General features: G+C 38.9%; 1 protein-coding gene and 1 long non-coding RNA gene across 3 annotated transcripts in view; both read right to left on the bottom strand.

Moving 5' to 3' along the window:
• Positions 1-21,875, bottom strand: part of LOC105398591 (pyruvate dehydrogenase (acetyl-transferring) kinase, mitochondrial) — a 30,741-nt gene continuing 8,866 nt past the window's right edge. The window contains exons 2-11 of one of the 2 annotated variants that reach the window (XM_048633026.1): positions 10,745-10,802; positions 7,975-8,124; positions 6,190-6,283; positions 5,543-5,633; positions 4,841-4,905; positions 3,303-3,426; positions 2,708-2,874; positions 1,458-1,572; positions 727-836; positions 1-271 (exon numbers count right to left, since the gene is read on the bottom strand). In XM_048633026.1, coding sequence (XP_048488983.1) covers positions 98-271; positions 727-836; positions 1,458-1,572; positions 2,708-2,874; positions 3,303-3,426; positions 4,841-4,905; positions 5,543-5,633; positions 6,190-6,283; positions 7,975-8,124; positions 10,745-10,802 — 1,148 coding nt within the window. In that variant the 3' untranslated portion in view covers positions 1-97. Of the gene's footprint in view, positions 272-726; positions 837-1,457; positions 1,573-2,707; positions 2,875-3,302; positions 3,427-4,716; positions 4,906-5,542; positions 5,634-6,189; positions 6,284-7,974; positions 8,125-10,744; positions 10,803-21,875 lie in introns of both variants that reach the window. The other variant, XM_048632995.1, reaches the window with a different exon arrangement.
• LOC125491350 lies at positions 17,592-18,214 on the bottom strand. The gene is made up of 2 exons (XR_007268256.1): positions 18,151-18,214; positions 17,592-17,797 (listed from the first exon to the last, which is right to left on the bottom strand). It is a non-coding gene; the product is annotated as an uncharacterized LOC125491350 (long non-coding RNA).

Here is a 21,875-nt window from a genome sequence, read left to right as displayed (position 1 = left end):
TGGGCCGACTTACGAAAATCTAAACAATTTGGCGTTTTTTTTTTCAGTGAAATTTCTCTTTGAGATCGCGCCAAAACCGTCTCAGAGAGAGTATGCACTATCTAGCCTTGTCCCTCGCCTTCTGAAGGGCCGCCTTCTCCTTGTTCTGATTGGGCGTGTTCAGATTGTGCACGGGCCCGGACCAATCGGCGAGCTGCACGGATGGCTTGTAGAATTTCGACGATGTCTTGTTGAAGACTGGTAGAAGTTCGTTCGCTTCGTTCGTTAGAGCCTGTTGGAGAAGGTTTTGTGTTAAATGGAGTTGGAAATAATTAAAATTTATCCTTCTTATCATGGTCCTTCGAGCCGGACTTATGTAACCATGGAAAAATCTGCTATTAGACCTTGTATAGGTCAATAATGAAGAGGACGAAACGCCCATGCATACTCTCTGTGAATGTGACTCTATCATTCACAAGAGAAACGGAATCGTGGGCGGCTACAAATTAGCCCCCATAGATGTCAGGTCTCTCCCTCCCGGTAAGATCGTCAGGTTTATAAAAGACCGGGACCTGGAGAGTTATATTTGACTCGGCCAGGGGAGTCACAATAGATCTTTTAAGTCGCAGTGCAGTGGCAAATGGGCACTGGTTGCTCTCGCCTTTTCTGTAACTATACTATAGGCTATAGACAATTTGGCCGATGTCATTTCATGGGTCGTAGGTGGCACTCCAACCAGCTAATTACCTTCAAGTAGATGACGGCGTCGGTGCCGAAGCCCTCGCACGAGATGAGCACGAGGTCCCCGTGGAAGTAGCGCGCGTACAGCCGCGAGATGGGCAGCCCGTAGCCGTAGCCTGAAGGGATGAGAATATGTTACAGTATAATACACAAGGGTTGAACAAAATGGCGGCAGTCTATTAAAGGTCGATGTGGTGTGAACCACAGACGTCTATTATACTAGATTCCCCCAGTGTACGTACTGCGCGTGTCAAAACTAGTCAAAAGGTGGAGCATTTCTCAACTTTTGGTTCATACATTTAGTTCCTTCCAGCTGTCATAATCAGTGTCAAAAATCGGCACGCGTGATTTTCATAGAAATGGGTGCATTTGTGGTTATATTACTAATCACAGGACTCATCGTATCTGAAAATAAGTGTAGCGGTATATTGTGGGCGTCAGACTAGCTCGGCTCACATAGATAACGAATTAACTTTAATTAGATAGGCACTTATTGGAGTTAACAAAAAATGCTCTTGATATCTAGTGCATACCGGCTATACTTCGGCTGTTGAGAGTGATTTTGACGTTTGCTTATGTCTGGTAAGTAAAGTTGGTTTTCCTTTTTAGTCTGGTGATGACGGAAATATCTATGGGATTTCTGATGTCAAAAACACATTCTCTCAATGGACATTGCCTCATTGGACAAACTATAGTATCACAAATGTTTTAAATGACTCTTATGGCCTAGTACATACCGGCTAGCGGCACATTGTGTGCGTCGGACTTGCTGGGCTGCGGGGCGGTGCTGTACATGTACTTGAATAGTAAGTCGGACGCGCTGCGCGGGATGCCGCCGCCGCGGTCCGACATCTGGGGGCAAGGTTGAATGGTTAATTAGAAGAAAGAAAATAATTAATTACTTAGTTTCATTTAAACATACACTTTTACATTTTAACACTTGCAAGGAAGAAATAGTTACGGAACAGTTAAATTAAAATTGAATGTTAGGCCGCGGTCTATGCTTACATTATAGTGGTCTCGATTGGGCAGTTGCCCGCCAGGACACACTAGCATGGGTGATTTGCAATCGACAATCCTTAAGCAGCATGCCTCATCTGATCTGACATAATTTGTATGGATTTGATATACGAGTATGTTTGACAGATTTAAGCAATGCTGCTTATGCGTTGTTGAATGCTAATGTATCGGTGGGTTCTACCTTTTTTGGCATAATATTTATTTGCCTAATCTCGTATTGCATAGTAACGTTTGGTCAAAGTCTCGTTTCGCCGAAAATCGTATGGCATAAATCTCGTGTAGTAAAATTTTATTTCGCATAATATTGTTTAGCCTAATAATGACATGGCCAAAATCTTGTATGATAATAATGCTATGACATAGTAGGTTATATAAAGTAATAATATTCGGGATTTAACTGGTGCCTTGTACTGTTTCCTTGTATGAAGAAAACGCTCCGCTGCGCTCCGCTTTGCTTTTGACGAACATGTGCACCTAACACGCTCCTCCTCGCTTTGCTCGTCGTCGTACCTATCTTTAGGTTTCGATCCCATGGGGTTTAATGGCGTTTGTAATAATTATAATGGTCATTAACTTTCGATAATGTGTTAATTCAAAATCGTGATTTACGGGATGTAGGAGAAAAATACCACAATTTGTACATTTTACATACTTAAGATATTATTTATTAACATAATATTAGGAGAAACAAGATTATACCTATACGAACAATTTGAGCAAACGAGACTTACGTGTTTCAAGATTGTGCCAAAAGAGTTTTAGGCGAAACGAGCCTTATGCCACGTAAGACTTGGCAAAGTGATGATTCGACCAAAAAAGTTTAGACCTTACGAGTTATGCGAAACGAATTTTGGGCAATAAAGATTAGGCGAGATGAGGGGAACCCGTATCGGTGGTGGTTGTATCGCCGGTAGCTGGTCGAAGGACCTTTGCAATATCTTGCTATCTACCTGTCTCTCTCACTCACCTTAACAGACACATCTTCCGTCCCCCTCACCAGGTTGACCACAACCGGCGGTGGCGCCCCTTCATGCCTCTCCATGGTGGCTCGCATCGCGTTCTTGAACAACTCGAACAACATGTGGTAGAGGTGAGATGGCACGTAGACTATCGGCATCGGTTGGGTGCTTGCCACTGTGGAGGGGAGAGAATGTAATGTTATTGAGCCACCTTATAATTAACTTAATTGCTTACAGGCTAGGAAATGTGTACTATTTGCGCCGTTATCGCTAAGAGTGATCTCTTACCAACCATATACGTAAAAGAAATTAAAGTAACATAAAAAGAGGGGTGTAATAAGTTAACGTCTGTGTGTGTGTCCGTAGCTCATAAACGGCTGAACCGATTTTCGTCTAGTTTTTTTCGGATCACAGGTAATGTCATCCCGAGTGTTTTTAGGTATATTTTATCAAAATCGGCTTAGCCGTTCATAAGTTATACTACTTTGAGTGTGTTATGCTGCTTAATCTCAAGCCTCTTCATAATGGTGACCCCGACATGATGTTTTAATCCGAGTGTTCTAAGCCATATTTTATCGAAATCGGCCTATCCGTTCCACCCACCCCCATGCTGCAGTATCTGCAACTCGGGCGACGCCAGGTAGTAGCGGTCGCACAGGAACCTGGCGTTCTCGTACGCGTCCTTCACCACCGACACCACGTCGCACGCCGGGTCGATCGACCCGATGTGGCTTCTAGAGCTACTGAGCCATTTTTATTATAGACAATTTTTAACCGATGTGGCTTCTAATAATAATAATAATAATAATAATTTATTTATTTCAGATATAACAATCCATATAATGTGTTAGTAACAATGTATCCTTAGTCTATGTTAGTAAATTATATTCATAAACATGCATGATATTATAAAAGATAAATAAATAAATAATTTCAGATGTCAAATAGTTAATATTACAATCATAATCAGCAAGCAATTAGGTGAATTAATAAAAACAATAACAAAAGAATTTTAAATTTAAATGTCAACAAAATTTAAGTGCATACATAATAAAAATAAAAACGAAATTCAAAATATACAAAAAATCATTTTAGGGTTAATAGGACCGTTGCGATGGCATGGATGGAACGTGCAGACCCGACCAATGTCGCAAAAAGGGACCATCAAACCTATCAGATACAATCTTCAGGAGGCTGTTGCCACCACCGCGAGTCCTGCGCAGCAGTGATGCTGCCCTTTTTCGCATGATCGCCTGGAACCCGTCTGTCCGCGCTTCAGCAAACATCCCAGATGCGCTACAGAATCGCGGTAGCCGCAACAGAATCCTGAAGGCATTGTTATAGTGGATGCGCAGGGCATTATAGGATTTCTGTGTGTAGTTAATCCACAGGCTACACGTATACAGCGAGGTACAGTAGGCTTTAAACAAGGTTATTTTAACCTCCTTCGTGCAACGCGAGAACCTGCGGGCCAACATATTGCACCTCACTGACAATGCCCTGCGCTCCCGCTCCATGTCGGTGTCGTCTGTGAGGTCCTCATTTACCCAGTGACCCAGGTACTTAAATTTTTGGACTTGAGCCAGAGGAGATCCATCTAGTGTTAAGGGTCGCGGAATAGTAGAAGTCTTTCTACCCGCCTTAAATATTAGGATCTCACTCTTTTTGCTGTTGTACCTGAGTCCATGGGCAGTGGCGTAGTTTTCACATATACTTAGGAGTATTTCAAGTCCACGGGCTGAAGGCGTCAACAGCACCATATCATCGGCGTGTTCTAAAGCTACTGAACGCTTTTTAACCCCCGACGGAAAAAGTATCTGTGTCTTTCTTAGTGTAGCTCCAAAACGGCTGAACCGATTTTCGTCTAGTTTTTTTCGTATTATAGCTAATGTTACCCTGAGTGTTTTAAGCCATATTTTATCAAAATCGGCTCAGCCGTTCAAAAGTTATGCTACTTTTAGTGTCAATGGTGACCCCGACGCGAATATATTTTATCAAAATAAGCTTAGCCGTATACCTCCATGCTGTAGTATCTCGAGCTCAGGCGACGCCAGGTAGTAGCGGTCGCACAGGAACCTGGCGTTCTCGTACGCGTCCTTCACCACCGACACCACGTCGCACGCCGGGTCGATCGACCCGATGTGGCGGCCGCCGCAGCCCATGCCGTTCACGGATTCTTGGCCGAATTGCTCGCCGAATAGGATTGCTGGGGGGAAAGGAGTAAAAATAAGTTGAATTTTTTGTTTGGTACATTAGAAATGGCTGAAAATACCACACTAATGTGGAACCATGTAATAATTGGATTTTTTTTGTTGTGACTTAAGATAATTAAGGTTAGGCTGGTTAAGAGATTATGGGTGACTTGGACGAGACATTTAAACGTATTTAAATCTATTGCTCGCTTGTTTTGACAGTATAGTGTCAGAGCAAGACAATAGTATATTTAAATACGTTAAAATGTCTCGTACAAGTCACCCTAAGGCTGCTTTTCTACCAGTGATATGCTATGCTACGTAGCTATGGATGCTTTTGCAGAATATCCACCAATAATATTCATTGGTCCACAAAGCACTGGTGGGAGTGGATTTCTATCACACCATCGCTGCATAGCACATCTCTGGTGGAAACACACCCTAACTGCCAGTTTCAATAACTCTATCTATCGATAGCTGAAAGTTACTTTCTATGTGTCAAAATCGTGTCATAGTAACTGTCAGCTATCGATAGAGTTAATTGAAACTCACAGTTTACTGGCACAAACGAATAGTTTTTTCGAGACCCGAGACAAAACCTCTCGTAGGCAGTATGAAGCGGGCTTTACTGACATAGTAAATCGGACTCACTGTGCTGGTTGATGAGCATCCGGATGGAGACGCGGCTCATGTAGAACCGGTCCAGGAAGTACTGGATCGAGTGCTCCGTGCCCGCGTCCACCTGGAACAAGAAGAAATAGTTTTAACTGGCAAGAATCAAAATCAGTAAATTGAAAGTTCAAAACATTTTGTCGGCAAAAGGTACCATGTTCGGCCGTAAATGGTCAGGTCATCTTCTATCGTGTAAATGCACTAAGCTAACTTCCTCCAGTGTTTTGCTACTCTTATTGCGAGGTCATTAGCCTTCATCAGGTCTCCTTGACTGCACTTTGGTAGGGGCAGGTAAAGAAAGGTATGTAAAAAGCTTTTTTTAATATATTTGTTACAGATGGGATGTAAGTGAGCCATTTGTTTCTTCTTATTATTACTATTGTATGTACTTATTATGTATTTTGCCGCACTTATCCCTCTTTTTATTAAACATTCCTTCAGTTTTGTCCTGCTGAATGGCTAGCACAGGGCGCAAGTAAGACTTGACAAAAATCTCCGTCGCGCTCTTGAGGCTGCGCGATTCAAAAGTCTTAAATGCGCCCCGTGCAAGCCTGTGCCGCACTATTCTCTCCTTCTATCAACCATTCCTTCAGTATATATCCCGAAAGACAGCCTGGTGCTCTCACCTCGTGGCTCTCCTTCAGCTCCAGGACCCCCTGCGCCATGGTGGCCACCACGTCCGCGTGCCGGTTTCGGATGTGCACCAGCCGGGAACAAAACCTGCAGAGAAGAAGTCAATTAGTTCCTATAATGCTGTGATGGATAGTTAACTAATGCTCAAACTGGGTTGGCTGTAACTAAAATACCAAGTAATAAAGTAACTTAATTCTTAAAATTAGTTATACAATTACACCGAACTTTTCGAGCCCTATCAGGGATAATAAGATCCGAAGATGATGATAAATCATTACACCTCCTTGCTGATTATGGATGGTACCTTCTAGATCCCGTCATTTCTGACGCGATTTGTGGTCCTTCAAAGGAACCCAGAGCATACCTCTTTCGTAGATAGCTGAGCGACTTTATACCCGTCCAAATTTCAGTATGTATACATATTTCTGAAGCATCAGAAACGGTAGGACGCACTGATTAAATACCTTTGTCTTCAAAATTTTAGGAATGACCGAGGAAACATTTTCGAAGCAATGGGGTGACACTTACTCAGTGAGCGTGGTAGGCGTGGGCTCCTGCTTCTCAAACTGTATGATCTCCTGGAACGAGCGCTCGTACCACTGGTTCCCCATGCCGACTGACGGCATGCGCAGCAGGTGCTCCGGGAGGCTATCTCCTTCATTGTACTGTCTCCTGCAGCTCAGACTGAGGGTGTGTGGAGTGACGTGGCCACTGTGCCTTGTATATGTTCAGTACATACCTGGATAGCGACTGGTATCTAGTGACTGACTAATGCTTTCACCACTTGGGCTGGACTAGTAACTAATAGGACTGGCTCATCCTTTCACTACTTGAGCTGGACTAGCATTTGTCACAGAGACGCTTAAATGAACACTGAATACAGGTTCTAAATGGTTTAGCTCCCTTAACAAATTACCACATACATATCTGATGCGTATAGCTCTTTCCTTGCTTAGTTGCTTTTGTTCCGTTTACAAATTACCTCATTTCTGGTGCGATCTTTTAGAGAAACCAGCATAGCTCTCTCTAAAGCACCCTGGGTCCATTTCTGGAGCGTCACACTGATGAAAGCCCTTTGTCTCCTAACATTGAATGACAAGAAACAAGCGGTATCGATTCACATAACCTCAAAAATCAGGGTGCAACTTACTCAGTGAGCGTGGTAGGCGTGGGCTCCTGCTTCTCAAACTGTATGATCTCCTGGAACGAGCGCTCGTACCACTGGTTCCCCATGCCGACTGACGGCATGCGCAGCAGGTGCTCCGGGAGGCTATCTCCTTCATTGTACTGTCTCCTGCAGCTCAGACTGAGGGTGTGTGGAGTGACGTGGCCACTGTGTCTTGTATATGTTCTGGACATACCTGGGTAGCGACTAGACGCTAATGTGACTGACTAATGCTTTCACCACTTGGGCTGGACTAGTAACTAATAGGACTGGCTCATCCTTTCACTACTTGAGCTGGACTAGCATTTGTCACAGAGACGCTTAGATGAACTCTGAATACAGGTTCTAAATGATTTAGCTCCCTTTACAAATTACTACATTTCTGATGCGTATAGCTCTTTCCTTGCTTAGTTGCTTTTGTTCCGTTTACAAATTACCTCATTTCTGATGCGATCCTTTAGAGAAACCAGCATAGCTCTCTCTAAAGCACCCTAGGTCCATTTCTGGAGCGTCACACTGATTAACGCCCTTTGTCTCCTAACATTGAAACAGCGTAAGAATATGCATCATACATGCCATTCATAACATCGATTCATAACAGGGTGACACTTACTCAGTGAGCGTGGTCGGCGTGGGCTCCTGCTTCTCAAACTGTATGATCTCCTGGAACGAGCGCTCGTACCACTGGTTCACCATGCCGACTGACGGCATGCGCAGCAGGTGCTCTGGTAGGAGGGCTATCTCCTTCATTATGTTGGCTAGCCTGGAGGAAAATAATCATGCTGTAGCAATGGAGAATATTCAGGTATCAAACTATGAACTAAGGAACGTTAAAACTCCCGATGTAGTTTCACGTCGGGTCACCTAGCCAGGCTGGCTAGCATTGCACGCAGGCTAGCCAGACTGTGGGCAATCATTTAAAGAAAACGGCACCCGCTGGCCCCACTTCAAACAAATTATGACATATGTATATCATCATCATCATATCATGTCCTCCACACCATATCCGGCGACGGCGACTCCTGTATGTTCAATCCGGGTTGTTGTTTTGCTGGGCTCTGATGTGACTTGCAAAGCCAAACTTCGTCTTGAAAACACGGCTACAAGGCGCACAGTACATAATATATGGCGTTTTGGGGCCAACGCGCGGGTGCCATTTTCTTGAGCGGTCGGCCCGGTCCTTACGCTAGTAATGTATAAGTCAACGCCTTGGGAGAATATCAAGCTATAGCAATGAAGAATACTCAGGTTTTAAACTATAACTTAACAAACGTTAAAAAAAACCCGATACTCAACGCGTATTAGTTTTATTTGTATTATCACATCGGGGACACCATTATGAAGTGGCTTACAAGGCGCATAACTTTTGAACGGCTAAACCGATTCTGATAAAATATGGCTAAGAACACTTGGGGTAACATTGCCTATGAGTCCTAAGACCCAACAAAAAATAACTAAAATCTGTTCGTCCGAGCTACGCAACCACAGACAGACGCGTTAATATAACATCGCTCATTTTTGTCAGGGGCTGAGCTGAAACTAAAGGGTAAGCTAAAAAGGTTCTAAACGAGCCACGTAAAGGAACTTTAAGCCTAATCAGAATGGACATATTGACATGCAAGCATAGCGTCTATCAACCGGTCCACCAACCGCACAGGGCCAGCGTGGTGGACTACGCCTAAACCCTTCCTTCATTGGAAGGAGACCCGAGCCCCAGTAGGGCGGACGTTATGGGTTGTGATGAAGCGTAGCGTATAACATCTGGCCCGCTGGACCTGCCTTAGACTAGGTGGCCGTGACCGGTAGTCACTGGATGAGGAAGGCCGAGGACAGAGTGTTGTGGCGCTCCTTGGGAGAGGCCTATGTGCAGCAGTGAACGATTACGGGCTGATGAACACGATGAAAACGTTACAAATAAATAAATACTTACATAAAATATGAAATTTATTATGTTTTGTACGCAGTTTTTTTTTCATTTCAATTAAGTCTGTCATAGTTATAGAACATCAATTCGAATAAATAGTACACGAAAACACAATTTATCTAGAAAGCTGTCAGCCCCGACAAAACAGTCTCATTATTTTTTTATCACTCTCCGATATCGCTGTCGTAGCGTAAATAAAAAAAACACTACGTATAAAAAAAAACAAAGCCCTGTTTATTTACTAGTTATGCGTGAAACTGAGGCGTGAAACAACAATGTTTATCTTCAATGTCAAGGTTACGGAATTGCGAACTGGTTAATAAACTGTTGAATACCTGTTTATACATATTGTTTTTTTACCCAATCAGTTAAATGTATTTAAAATCGTCTCACCTTATACCCTAGAAAGTAATTCATTATTCATTTGATTGCTGTCTATTAAACTCATGAAAGGAGGCGAGGGCCTCGTTAGTTACTTGCTAAAGTCTGTTTTCTGTCTGAACGGTTGATCAACAGTCGATTGTCCCGCCCATTGAACGAAAGTCCCGCAATCTAATCTAACTTCATTTGTTGTACCATAACTTTTCATTTTCCCTAGCACAGAATTTTCTATTTTTCCAAGGGACAAAATCCAATATTAGCACGCATAATCTAGCCAGTGCATCACATGTTCCAACACGGTTATGCAAAGCTAGGTCCTCGCCTAGGTACCCTACCTAGATACCTAGACAATAGCAGACGTGCTGGGTTTAAATTACATTTGTTATTATCGCGTAATGTTATACCAAGGCCATGACGATCGCGTTAACGAGTCACCATCGTATCATTATCAACGTTATGTAACACATTCTATTATACATAATGTATTAATGTACTTATATATGTGTAACACAATAAATAATATATTTACCCACAAGTGCCGTGGCACAGGTCCGTTATCGACGTCGATAAACTCTTTCAATGCGCGATCTACCAATCATATTAATGCGAATCACGATAGTGACGTTTATCTACGTCGATAACGATCCCGTGCAGCAGCAGCAGCTATTGAAAGCCCCGGAAGCATTGGTAGTGACATTACAGTGTCGAAAATAAATTAAATGACATCGGAAGTGCCTGGATGAGGAAGGCCGAGGACAGAGTGTTGTGGCGCTCTTTGGGAGAGGCCTATGTCCAGCAGTGGACGATTACGGGCTCATGATGATGAAGTAGGTAATAGACCACTTACTGCTGATCTTTTTATCTTACGAAGCCATCCCTGCTCCCAAACCTATTCTATCCTAAATTTCTTTTAGGGTGAAGCTCCTGTACGTGGCTCGCTTGAGTGGGATCTTTCTACATGTCCCCCTAATTTCAGCTCAGCTAGCCTAGCTCCCGTGTAAATCGAAGCAGCAAGCCTGGATGTTGTAAATAGCTGTGATAGAAAAATACCTAAATAAATAAAAAGTTTATTATTTACCTGACAGGCAGCTCTTTCCTCAGAAACAGGTATGACTTCTTCTCACACGCATTCAGCCCTGAAACAACAGAAAAGTAAAATTAGAAAGTAATAAATAAAATACATTTATTTAGAACTATTCCATATTGTTTAAACAGTTACAAACTTTATACAATAGGTAGGTATAGTAGATAGCTAAGTACAATGATGAATTTTAATCATTTGTTTTCAGTTGGACGAACGATTATTGCTGAACAATAGTTAATTTAATTAGATACAGTATGCACACAGGTTATATGTATAATAATTGTAATGACTTTTTGTTACGCCGCCTTACAGGGTGAGGCCTAACTCGCCATCTATGACTTTTGGAAAAAATGCTTTTGTCACCTATTGCTACTCCTTCAGGGATTACAGTTGTGAGCATAAGTACCTCTACTATACATATGTATGTAAATTTGAAATTTATTGTTTTTTTATCTACCTAACGTTACCTATGTAACTAATACATAGTCGCATTAAACGGACCACTTAGCACCAACGGCTGAGGTTAACACAGTAACCTTTCACTCCGGATATACCTATTAGACATGTGATTAACACTTTATGTAGGTACAGCCGAACCACTAATAAATAATGCTATTAATTATTGTGTTTGGGCCAAACTAGTACCTTTATCCACCTTAGAATATGTAAGAACAGCTGATAGGAACCATCAAAATACACCCTTGAGCAATGGAAAAGTTCTAGTGAGAAAATCACTAAATCACGGAAAACGCTAGCTTAGTCTGCAATATTGAAATACATTTTAACAGCGCATCAGAATAACCCACTAAAATATTTTGATAAAATTTTCAAAAAAATTGGGATTTAGATAAAATTTTAAAAAAAATTGGGAGTCATTTCGTGACGACATCGACATTTTGATATTGTAAGTGGAACTTTTTCATTGCTCGCGAATGTATAACTCATTAATAGCCCCACCTGTACATCCGTGCATGTGGCGTACAAAGTCCACACATATTAATACCTCGTTAGTACAGTTTATGTATCACATTACGTAGCAATAAGTGCACTGTTCGATGGTATGAATTCGCGGCATTTTGGCGAGTGTCCCGAACGTGCTGATGACCCGTGCCCTACGGGTGGATCTTTATTCAAGATTTATAACATAAATTAATAAAGAGGAAGGCCAAGAACATCATGGTTTGAAAATATGAAGACATGGACCGGATCAAAGGACATTGCCACACTCAAGAGAATGGCTCAAAATAGAAAATTATTTTGCATAATGATTGCCGACATCCGTTAGGATATGGCACCGAAAGGGGTGCGTATTGCGACGTATAAAAACGAAATGTATAATTTCACATTAATAACGTTCACAACATATAATGAACGTTACGTATAACAACAAAATCTATATTTTCATAAGGTATAAGATTCAATTGGTATAATGTACATTTTATATAAAATCAAAATATATAATACTTACGAGGACTAATATCAATTCGTATAACATACATTACGTATATATCGTTTAAAATATATACTATCATTTAGTATAAAGTTCATAAAACATACTAACACATAACCTAATCTGTTTCTAATTACCCAACGCCGTCAAACCCCCTAGCACCAAAACCTAAAGATAGGTGCGACGACGAGCAAAGCGAGGAGGAGCGTGTTAGGTGCACATGTTCGTCGAAACCAAAGCGGAGCGCAGCGAAGCGGAGCGGAGCGTCTCCCCACATAGCGCCAATAATAATAATAATATCAAAACCCCTAGTACCAAAACCTAAAGATAGGTGCGACGACGAGCAAAGCTAGGAGGAGCGTGTTAGGTGCACATGTTCGTCGAAACCAAAGCGGAGCGCAGCGAAGCGGAGCGGAGCGTCTCCCCACATAGCGCCAATAATAATAATAATAAATAAATAAATAATAATAAATAAATATGTGGGGACATCTCACACACGGCCATCCGACCCCAAGCTAGGCAGAACCTGTGTTATGGGTGTCGGACAGCTGATATATCTACACAAATACATAGATAGATAGATACTAATTATAAATATCAACACCCAAGACCCGAGTACAAATATCTGTCTTTAAACAAATATCTGCCCCAGCCGGGAATCGAACCCGGGACCTTCGGCATAGCAGTCAGGGCCACTAACCACTACGCCATTCGACCGTCAAAACCCCTAGTACCAAAACCTAAAGATAGGTGCGACGACGAGCAAAGCGAGGAGGAGCGTGTTAGGTGCACATGTTCGTCGAAACTAAAGCGGAGCGCAGCGAAGCGGAGCGGAGCGTCTTCTCACATAGCGCCAATAATAATAATAATGTCAAAACCCCTAGTACCAAAACCTAAAGATAGGTGCGACGACGAGCAAAGCGAGGAGGAGCGTGTTAGGTGCACATGTTCGTCGAAACTAAAGCGGAGCGCAGCGAAGCGGAGCGGAGCGTTCCCCACACATAACGTCAATAATAATGAAAATACGATACGACAATCTTTTATACTTTTTGTGCATTATACATTATGATAATTATAGCCGTTGTAGAATATATGTTATAAACGTTATATATTATGAACGTTATGCATTTTAATCGTTACATCAATTGAAATTATACTTTTTGAACGTTATTCTTTACGAAATTATGTATTTAGTAATTATGCCTTTCGATTGTTATGCACAGTGATCGTTATACTTAATAAATTTATATCATATGGGCGTATACCTTGTGAATGTTATACCATTCGTTTTTATACCTCGTATTACTTACCCCACCGAAAGAAGAAGATAACATAAATTGGTACAATAAGTATACTAACCTAACCCTAGAAGAGCGTTAAGTGCATATCGTTTCTCGCAAAAAGTTAAATTGGAAACATTTTAAGACTTACGGCATTTATTTAAGACAATAACATTCTTACAAACTTTATTTATTTACTGATTTGATTTTGATTTTCAAAGTTCTTTATTAATCATAAGCAAAATACATAAACATTAGACTATAGTCTTAGTTTAACTTAATTTAAAAAGACCTACTTTTACCAGACTAACACGTCTACAAAAAGTTAAATAACAGATTATACTTAAGTTATTATATGCCATTATTATCCTAATTAAGATTACAAAATGTGGTAAATTGCGTTAAATTAGAATGCGCTTATATCTAGTTCAGTATAAAAATACCTATTACAATGCGCTTATAACAGCAGTACAAAACTAACAAACAAACAGTTGGGGGAAACAATCACAGGGGAGTACGCTATGTACCTATGTTAAAAACAATATCAATTAAGGAAGGCAAGTTTAGGTAACTATATTATGCATAAAGGCGATATAATCTAGTACTTACCTACTTATAATTTATTTAACCACTAATATTTTTTAATTATATTATGTACCTAAGTGCATTAACTTAATACAAATCAAATCAATGCATTAACTTAATACAAATCTACTTATTTATTTACTAATATTTACATGATTTATGCAATTTTCAACACACTATTTTTTTTTATTTGTTGCATATATTTCATTAAAATCGTTACTATTTAATTACATCGCCTTACTTTGTTAAACATTTGTCCATTTCTTGTTTAATTTTTCGCATCGCAACAGTGTGTCCAATACACATAAAATAGATTTATTAGCAAAGTCCTGCGCCTGCATATAAACTATGCAATTGTGCCGTCACGGAAGTGGCCAATTGGTTTGATCACTTCATTTACTGTAGACTTAGATTAAAAATATACGAACTAGATGGTGCGTCACATACAAAAAGAAAGCTAAAAACTGTTCGCATTTTGTTTACTGTCAAACAGTTTTAAGTTCAACCTAACGACAACCATTGTACCAATGAATAAAACACAAATCTTCTAACCAAACTAATCCTAACTATCCTAACTAATATTATAGATGCGAAAGTAACTGTGTCTGTCTGTCTGTCTGTTACTCTTTCACGCCAAAACTACTGAACGGATTTAAATGAAATTTGGTATACATACGGTCTAGACCCTGGGAAAGAACATAGGCTACTTTTTATCCCGGAATTCCCACTGGAAAACTTTTTAAGGCGAAGCGAAGCGCGCGGGAACAGCTAGTTCAAAATAAGAGCTCATTGGTAAGCCAGTAGGGTGTTATTAATCGAGACGTTTCTTTTCCACTGACACTCCATCTAGTTCGTATAAAATTATCGTTGACTGTAGGTATTATGTATTCAGCTGGAGCTGGGAAGGATATGTCTTTATATAGTGATTTATATTATGTATTTACCGGAACTTTAGTGCTACAGCAGCAGAATGTATAATAGGCGGACTTGGAGAACCTAACTTTCAATCGTGTTATCAAAATCTAAATTAGACATCATATTAATAAGGCGTTTAATAGCCCGTTTAGCATGTGTTTAATTATTGATTTTAAGGACTTTAATATTCTCCATTATTTGGACAACCCCTTGGATAGCATTTTCCAAATTATTATTACCTACTAAACAAAACTGGGTCAACACAACAAACCGTACAAACTCTTTAAAGACTCGAAGTTTGTTGCTTTTAAATCGAAATAAAAATTGCTACAATATTTACGTAAAACAAAAAAAATAACTTCATATTTGCTGAGTTAATTAGTAATTCACGATTTTTAATGATTGTTGGATTTAGTTATAAGTAGTTATATTGCACAATATCGGAAGAGACTAGTACCCACAACACAGGGTATCCTAGTGTGGGGCTAGTGATATTTCTTGAATAACTTATCCTGTATACTTAAATAAATATTTCATTTCATTTCATTTCAAAAGTTGTTCCGAATGACGCCCTGAGCCACCCCGTTTCGGCTTACCCCTTTGGGCTTATACCCCCTTTGAAAATAAAGTAAAAGTCATTCCTCCACCCAGAGGTTGCCTGGAAGAGATGCCTTTAACGATATGGCCTATTGTGTTATATCCACTATACATATAAATTGTTATTTGTGTTCTGTTTATTAAATAAAGTAGTATTCTATTCTAAAGTAAAGTAAAAATAATTTAAGTATTAAAACATTTTGTGATGTGGCTGCAAATTTGCTTGTGCTAGGGTCTACCAACCCGCACTAGGCCAGCGTGGTGGACTAGGCCTAAAACCCTTCCTTCATTGGAAGGAGACCCGTGCCCCAGCAGTGGGGACGTGATGGGTCGTGATGAATCTGCAAATTCCACACTAGGCGAACCTGTATCGTGTAATTTAGACTTACTTACACATCTAATGTTTCTTTTCACAAATTTTAATTGATATTATCAATATAATAAAAACACAAATGAAACATCTTCTATAGTAAAACAAAATTAATCTTACAGTAACATTTCTTTAAACTTTCACAGAATGAATCTGTATTATTTGTGATATGGCTGGTGATAATATAATTATCGAAAAATATATAGGTACATTCATAATTACTTTGATTATTCTTTCAGGCTTCTTGGTAATCGTTTATTTATTTATGTTATACCTTCCTTCCCTAGTGTGGTATATAAATACATATGCAGGTATTTATATGTGTGTATGTAAGTCGTGTTATTGTTGAACTCAAGGCAAACGGGTTTGCGAACTAGAATGATAATTAAATGGTCTGTTATAAATGTTATAATCATGTGATCCGGTAGATAATCTTAGAAAATGTCCTTTTGTAAATGAACGGATGAGATTAGAAAAAAAAACATAGGAATTATTAGAGATTGCTTTGAGCAAAAAGGCCTCCTTTTTGTGTTTGTTTTTAGTTAATAGGTTGTTATTTTTGTATTATTTAATTTTGGTGCAAATAAAGAGTATTGTATTGGACTGTTTACGAACCATACGAATATTCACACTCACGTCATGTGATCATACTAAAATTCATATAGATAACATAAATGTTGGTTCTCCATATAAACTTTGACAGTTTTTTATTGATTTACCAAAAATCGTATAACTAAAGTTGTTCCTCACGACTCCCTGTCCCACAAGTAATTTACTCTCGACTTACTCAATTACCATACTTTTGCAAATATCAATACCTTTTTTCACGGGGAAAGACATCTGATACATACGAAAAATATCCTTATTCGAATGTAATAAGGGTCCTGTCAGATGTCTTTCCCCGTGAAACAGAAGAACTAGTTATATCTCAGCTATTGCAACACCCAGGCTTGCTACTCTAGTTTACTCGGGAGCTAGGCTGGCTGAGCTGAAATCAAGGGGATATGTACAAAGGTTCCACTCGAGAGAGTCACGTACAGGAACTTCGCCCCCTCTCAGAATAGAATAGAATAGAATAGAACTAGTTATATGTTAATCACAGTTTAATCATTATGTACCTCGAAGACCCGAGAACAATCTGGCGTGTAAATGGCAATCATTTATCGATATAATTCAATATTGCAAGCGTTGTCCCTTGAAAGTGGTTTTCTGGGCTATTGGTTCAGAAAATAGGCTAAAATAAGAGTAGGTATACGAATAGAATCGACTGATGATATAAGAAAAGATAGCTTTGAAAGAGATATTTCTGAATTTCTGTACAGGGAAGGTTTAAAACGTGATCAAATATACTCTTTACGAAATGCCGACATGCCTAATGACCCCAATTTTTTAAAACATATCATTGTTTTTTTACTGAATATTTAAGTTTTTAGTTGGATATAAGTAATTTCATTATTCTAATGCGCTGTTAAAATGAACTTCAATATTGCAGGAGGGGGCATAACGTCATTACGCTAGTCTTTTCCGTTTAGGACTAATTTGGCGCTTTTGTCACTGGAACCTTTTCAGTGCTCTTGAGTGGATTATTTACACAAATATTTAATTTATCTCAATAATAATATAATAAATACTTACTTTTATTACATATTGACATTGAATAACAGAGAACCTTTTGTTCTTTTATCATCCAGATTTGGCGAGTCGATAAGCACTTTATAAGGACACCATCATGGTCATGATAAACCGTTAATCTTATCTATAAGTAGTGACCCTAATAGTATTATCGGTACCTCAACAAAATATGCCTATTTACAAAACAACTCACTTATCGGATTAACTACAATAATGTACTCTTGTACAATACAATCCTCTTTATTTGCACCAAAAAAAAACAGAATCAATACAAAATACAACTTAAAAATAACAACAGTACAAAAAGGCGGCCTTATTGCTTATAGCAATCTCTACCAGACAACCTTTGGATGGAAGAGAGTTATATAAATTAAAAAAATAGGATTAGAGGTAGTTGTGGTGCAAGAGTATAATACACTACATATACTAAATAAACAAATAAAGCAACAAAATAAATACAATATATATATACCCATATAATACTATATACATATACCTACACAGAATGAGACATGATATACAGCAATAATATATTCAACTAAGGCAGAGACTTTAGGTAGTGCCTTTTGACCCCTTGTATTGAAGGGTGTTTTTGTTTACATTCAAATAATTATGACGACGGCGCGAATCCTAACTAATATTATAAATGCGAAAGTAACTGTGTGTGTCTGTCTGTTAATCTTTCACACCAAAACTACTGAACGGATTTGAATGAAATTTGGTGTAGGTACATATGGTCTAGCTAGACCCTGAGAAAGAACATAGGCTACTTTTTATCCCGACATTCCCACGGGAAAACTTTTTAGGGGGAAGCGAAGCTCGCGGGAACAGCTAGTATATCCATAAAGTTCCTAATTTAATGTATTGAACACCTGTAAAACTTATGGATGCAATAAATGATTGAGTATATTGATACGATACCTACTACACTCATTTATCACCATCACATCAATGTTATTATTGATTGTAAATGCATGCGCTTGGGATGTGAACGCAATATTATGACTTGTGACGTCATATGTTTGATAATCTGGCTGACGAATACAATTAAACATTGCATTCTGCGTTGTTGCCAAACGTAATTTTATACATACACAAGTTAGTATAACTAGTCGCGCGAGCTTCAGATCGCCTTTTAAAAGAATTTATCCCAGAATTCCCTGGGAAAACTTCCCAGGGAATTCCGGGATAAATTCTTTATTCTGGGATTTAAGTCTTTTTTTGAAAAGATGGCTCAGGAGTTTCTTGCCTCCTTTAGAGCCCCCCCTTATCCGAACGGAGTAGTTTGTAAAAATTTACGTTCATCAGAAAATTTTATATTTATACGATGATTAAAAATATTTGACTTTGACTTAAAAAAAGTCTTGCTCAGGTTTCTTTTTGACAACGCAACCGTGCAGGTTTTTGAGTTTACTTTAAGTAGGTATACCTACACACAAATCTTTCCTAGCTTTATAATATTAGTATAAACTACGATAATAATTCGAAATCTCCTTTGCGCATAGCAAAATTAAAATAAAAGTACCTACTTCTTTCCAGATAAAAATACGTAAAACGATAATTATCGGAAAATTTCCCCCATTCGCAGCCAATACCTAAACATTATCTGTTGCCACGGCGAAAGCCCAGAATTACTAATAGTGCCAGAATTTAACGGTAGGGTAACGTAACGTACCTAGGGACATTTTCGACTACCCCAACTTTGAATGAAGCTATCGCAGCGTACAACTAAGATATTAATGTGAAATTTTCTTTATTCGGTAGGATATATAATCTATTATCACTAGTATTTGTGCTAAAGCTTTAGTGTGGCCAGATTTTATTAAATTAAGATAAAAGTAAAAATGCTTGTTTTGACCCAAGGTACGTTACACGTTTGTACCTTGGGACACTGTTTCCTATAGCTTTGTACTATGGAAAATGCAAACTTCTAAATAACGCCTTATATCTCTGTTCTTATTGATTTACTGCATCTCTCTTCTGTCTAGTTTCACTCTGGCACTAATAAGAACAGAGATATAAGGCGTTATTTAGATGTTTGCATTTTCCATAGTACAAAGCCATAGGAAACAGTGTCCCAAGGTACAAATTTAATCTTGTCCCAAGGTACAAAAAAGCAATATTTAACCAAAATTTAAATATCTTTATTTTTAATTAATAGGAATCTTTCAGATAATTGCCATGTCATAAAATTAAATAACTGAAAAGTTATACGTGACATCCGTGTCTTTATTTTGAGCATGCCTCAATGAGATAAAGCAACACAAAAAACTATACAAAAGCTACTTTTGACTCCAAAAAACTTCATATTGTCTTCACCACACACTCGATGCTGGTATGATCACGAGACTCACTAGTTTTGCCAAGCGAGTAAAATACTATGCCTAGGGTAGAATTTTAATGTGTTTATTTAGCCGGTTTTTAAAATACAATCAATGTCCCGAGGTACAAGCGTCCCAAGGTACGTTACGTTACCCTACTAATAAAATGCAACGTATTCTCCGCCGGGCACCCTGCCATGTCGCGACGTAGGTCACTGCCGTCACACCTAGGCACTGGGTTTATTCCCAGTTTTAAGAGTACTAGGTAATCCGGTAAAGCGGGGTGTACATACATGATAAGGCGGTTTACAGGTTTACAGCAGCGCTAAATTAATTCTATAGGTGGTCTCGTTTTGGTTGTAAGATCGTTTAATTTCATGATGAGTAAGAAATAAGAACAAGAACACATCTTCCATCAACATTCAAATCGGTCGAGCCGTATTGGAGCCACAGACGCAGAGCACAAGTTAAACTTACAACCCTCCTCTTCTTCGGTTAGAGGTTTAAAAGCGCTGATCATGACCTACTAATAAAAAGCTCGCTCTTCGAACGCATTGACAGCGGAAAAGGTCGGCCATCTTTAATTTCCTCAACAAGATCGTTTTGCCAACACGTACTGCATTGAAGGTTAGCTATCGAGAGGAAACGTATTCATATTAGCATGCCCTTTTTAACTCCCAACGGAAAAAGATGGATGTTATCAGTTTAACGTGTCTGTGTATCTGTCTGTGGTAGCTCCCAAACGGCTGAAACGATTTTCCATTTGTAATTTTGGGTCATAGTCATAGGTAATGTTACCCGAGTTTTCTTGGCTATGTTTTATCAAAATCGGCTTAGACATTCAAAAGTTATGCGACTTTGAGTGTTGAATGTCGGGTGTTTTTTTAATGTAGGTTGGGTTATTCGATGGCATCGTTATTTTTCACACTTTACCTTTCTTTATCTTATAAAATAATAGCTGTTCCCGTAAGCTTCGCTTCGCCGTATACCAAATTTCATTCAAATCCGTTCAGTAATTTTTGTGTGAAAGAGTAACAGACAGACAGACAGACACAGTTACTTTCGCATTTATAATAATAGTTAGGATTAGTTAGGATTTCCTTTGCATAGCAACATTAGCAATATTGGTAAAAAGCAACTTGATAAGAAACTTTCCGGGTGGCATATGATAATAACTAATAAGATAAGGTGTTTACTAGAAGGTTGTTTTTAAGAGATAAGATATAATTATTAAAAAATATTATTATTTGTCAGATGATCTTCATTCCCACTTCAATGATTTTGTAGGTTTGCTGTAAGACATGTTTAACCCTCTCCTATTTGGAAAAGTGTTAAAAGCATTATTATGCCTTCATATGTCATATTTGTGCGATAAAGTATTAAATAAATAAATAAATTATGTCTGACATGTCTGTGTAGTATCTCCAAAGGCGTGTAGTAGATCCTAGGTCGCTAGACTAATTTCACCCAAAACAGTTCAACCGTTCAGTCATCATTTCTCTCATTAGCCATAATTGTCACCGATACCTGAAGAATAACCTTACGGAAGAGCGAACACCTAAAAACGTAAGTCAATTGGGTATTACCGACATCGCGTCCAAATATTGGCACAAGTCCATCGCTTTGTCATTTAACGACTGCACCGCCCTTGATACTGTGGACTTAGGCCCCGTGACTCAAACATAGGAAGGAAGCCCCAAAGTACAAAGTAAACCAATTAGGTACTAAACAATGGTCTAGCGTACTTCAGGTACTTTTTACTTGGATAAGAATTGTACATTATCTAATTTAGTATTTATCTATAGTAGTGCTTATTTATATATTTGTGCAAAAAGGATTAAATAAATAAAGAGTTATAACATTGAATTTTACTATTTTTATCTCATCGTTATTTCCTAAACGAAAACATTAAAAACCATAGCTAAACTCGAGGGAAAAGTAAAACAGCTCATCAGCGAAACATAACAACACTGAA

Source organism: Plutella xylostella, chromosome 2, assembly GCF_932276165.1.
Source record: "Plutella xylostella chromosome 2, ilPluXylo3.1, whole genome shotgun sequence".
NCBI classification, from domain to species: Eukaryota; Metazoa; Arthropoda; class Insecta; order Lepidoptera; family Plutellidae; genus Plutella; species Plutella xylostella.
This window is presented reverse-complemented; position numbering and strand designations above follow the sequence as displayed.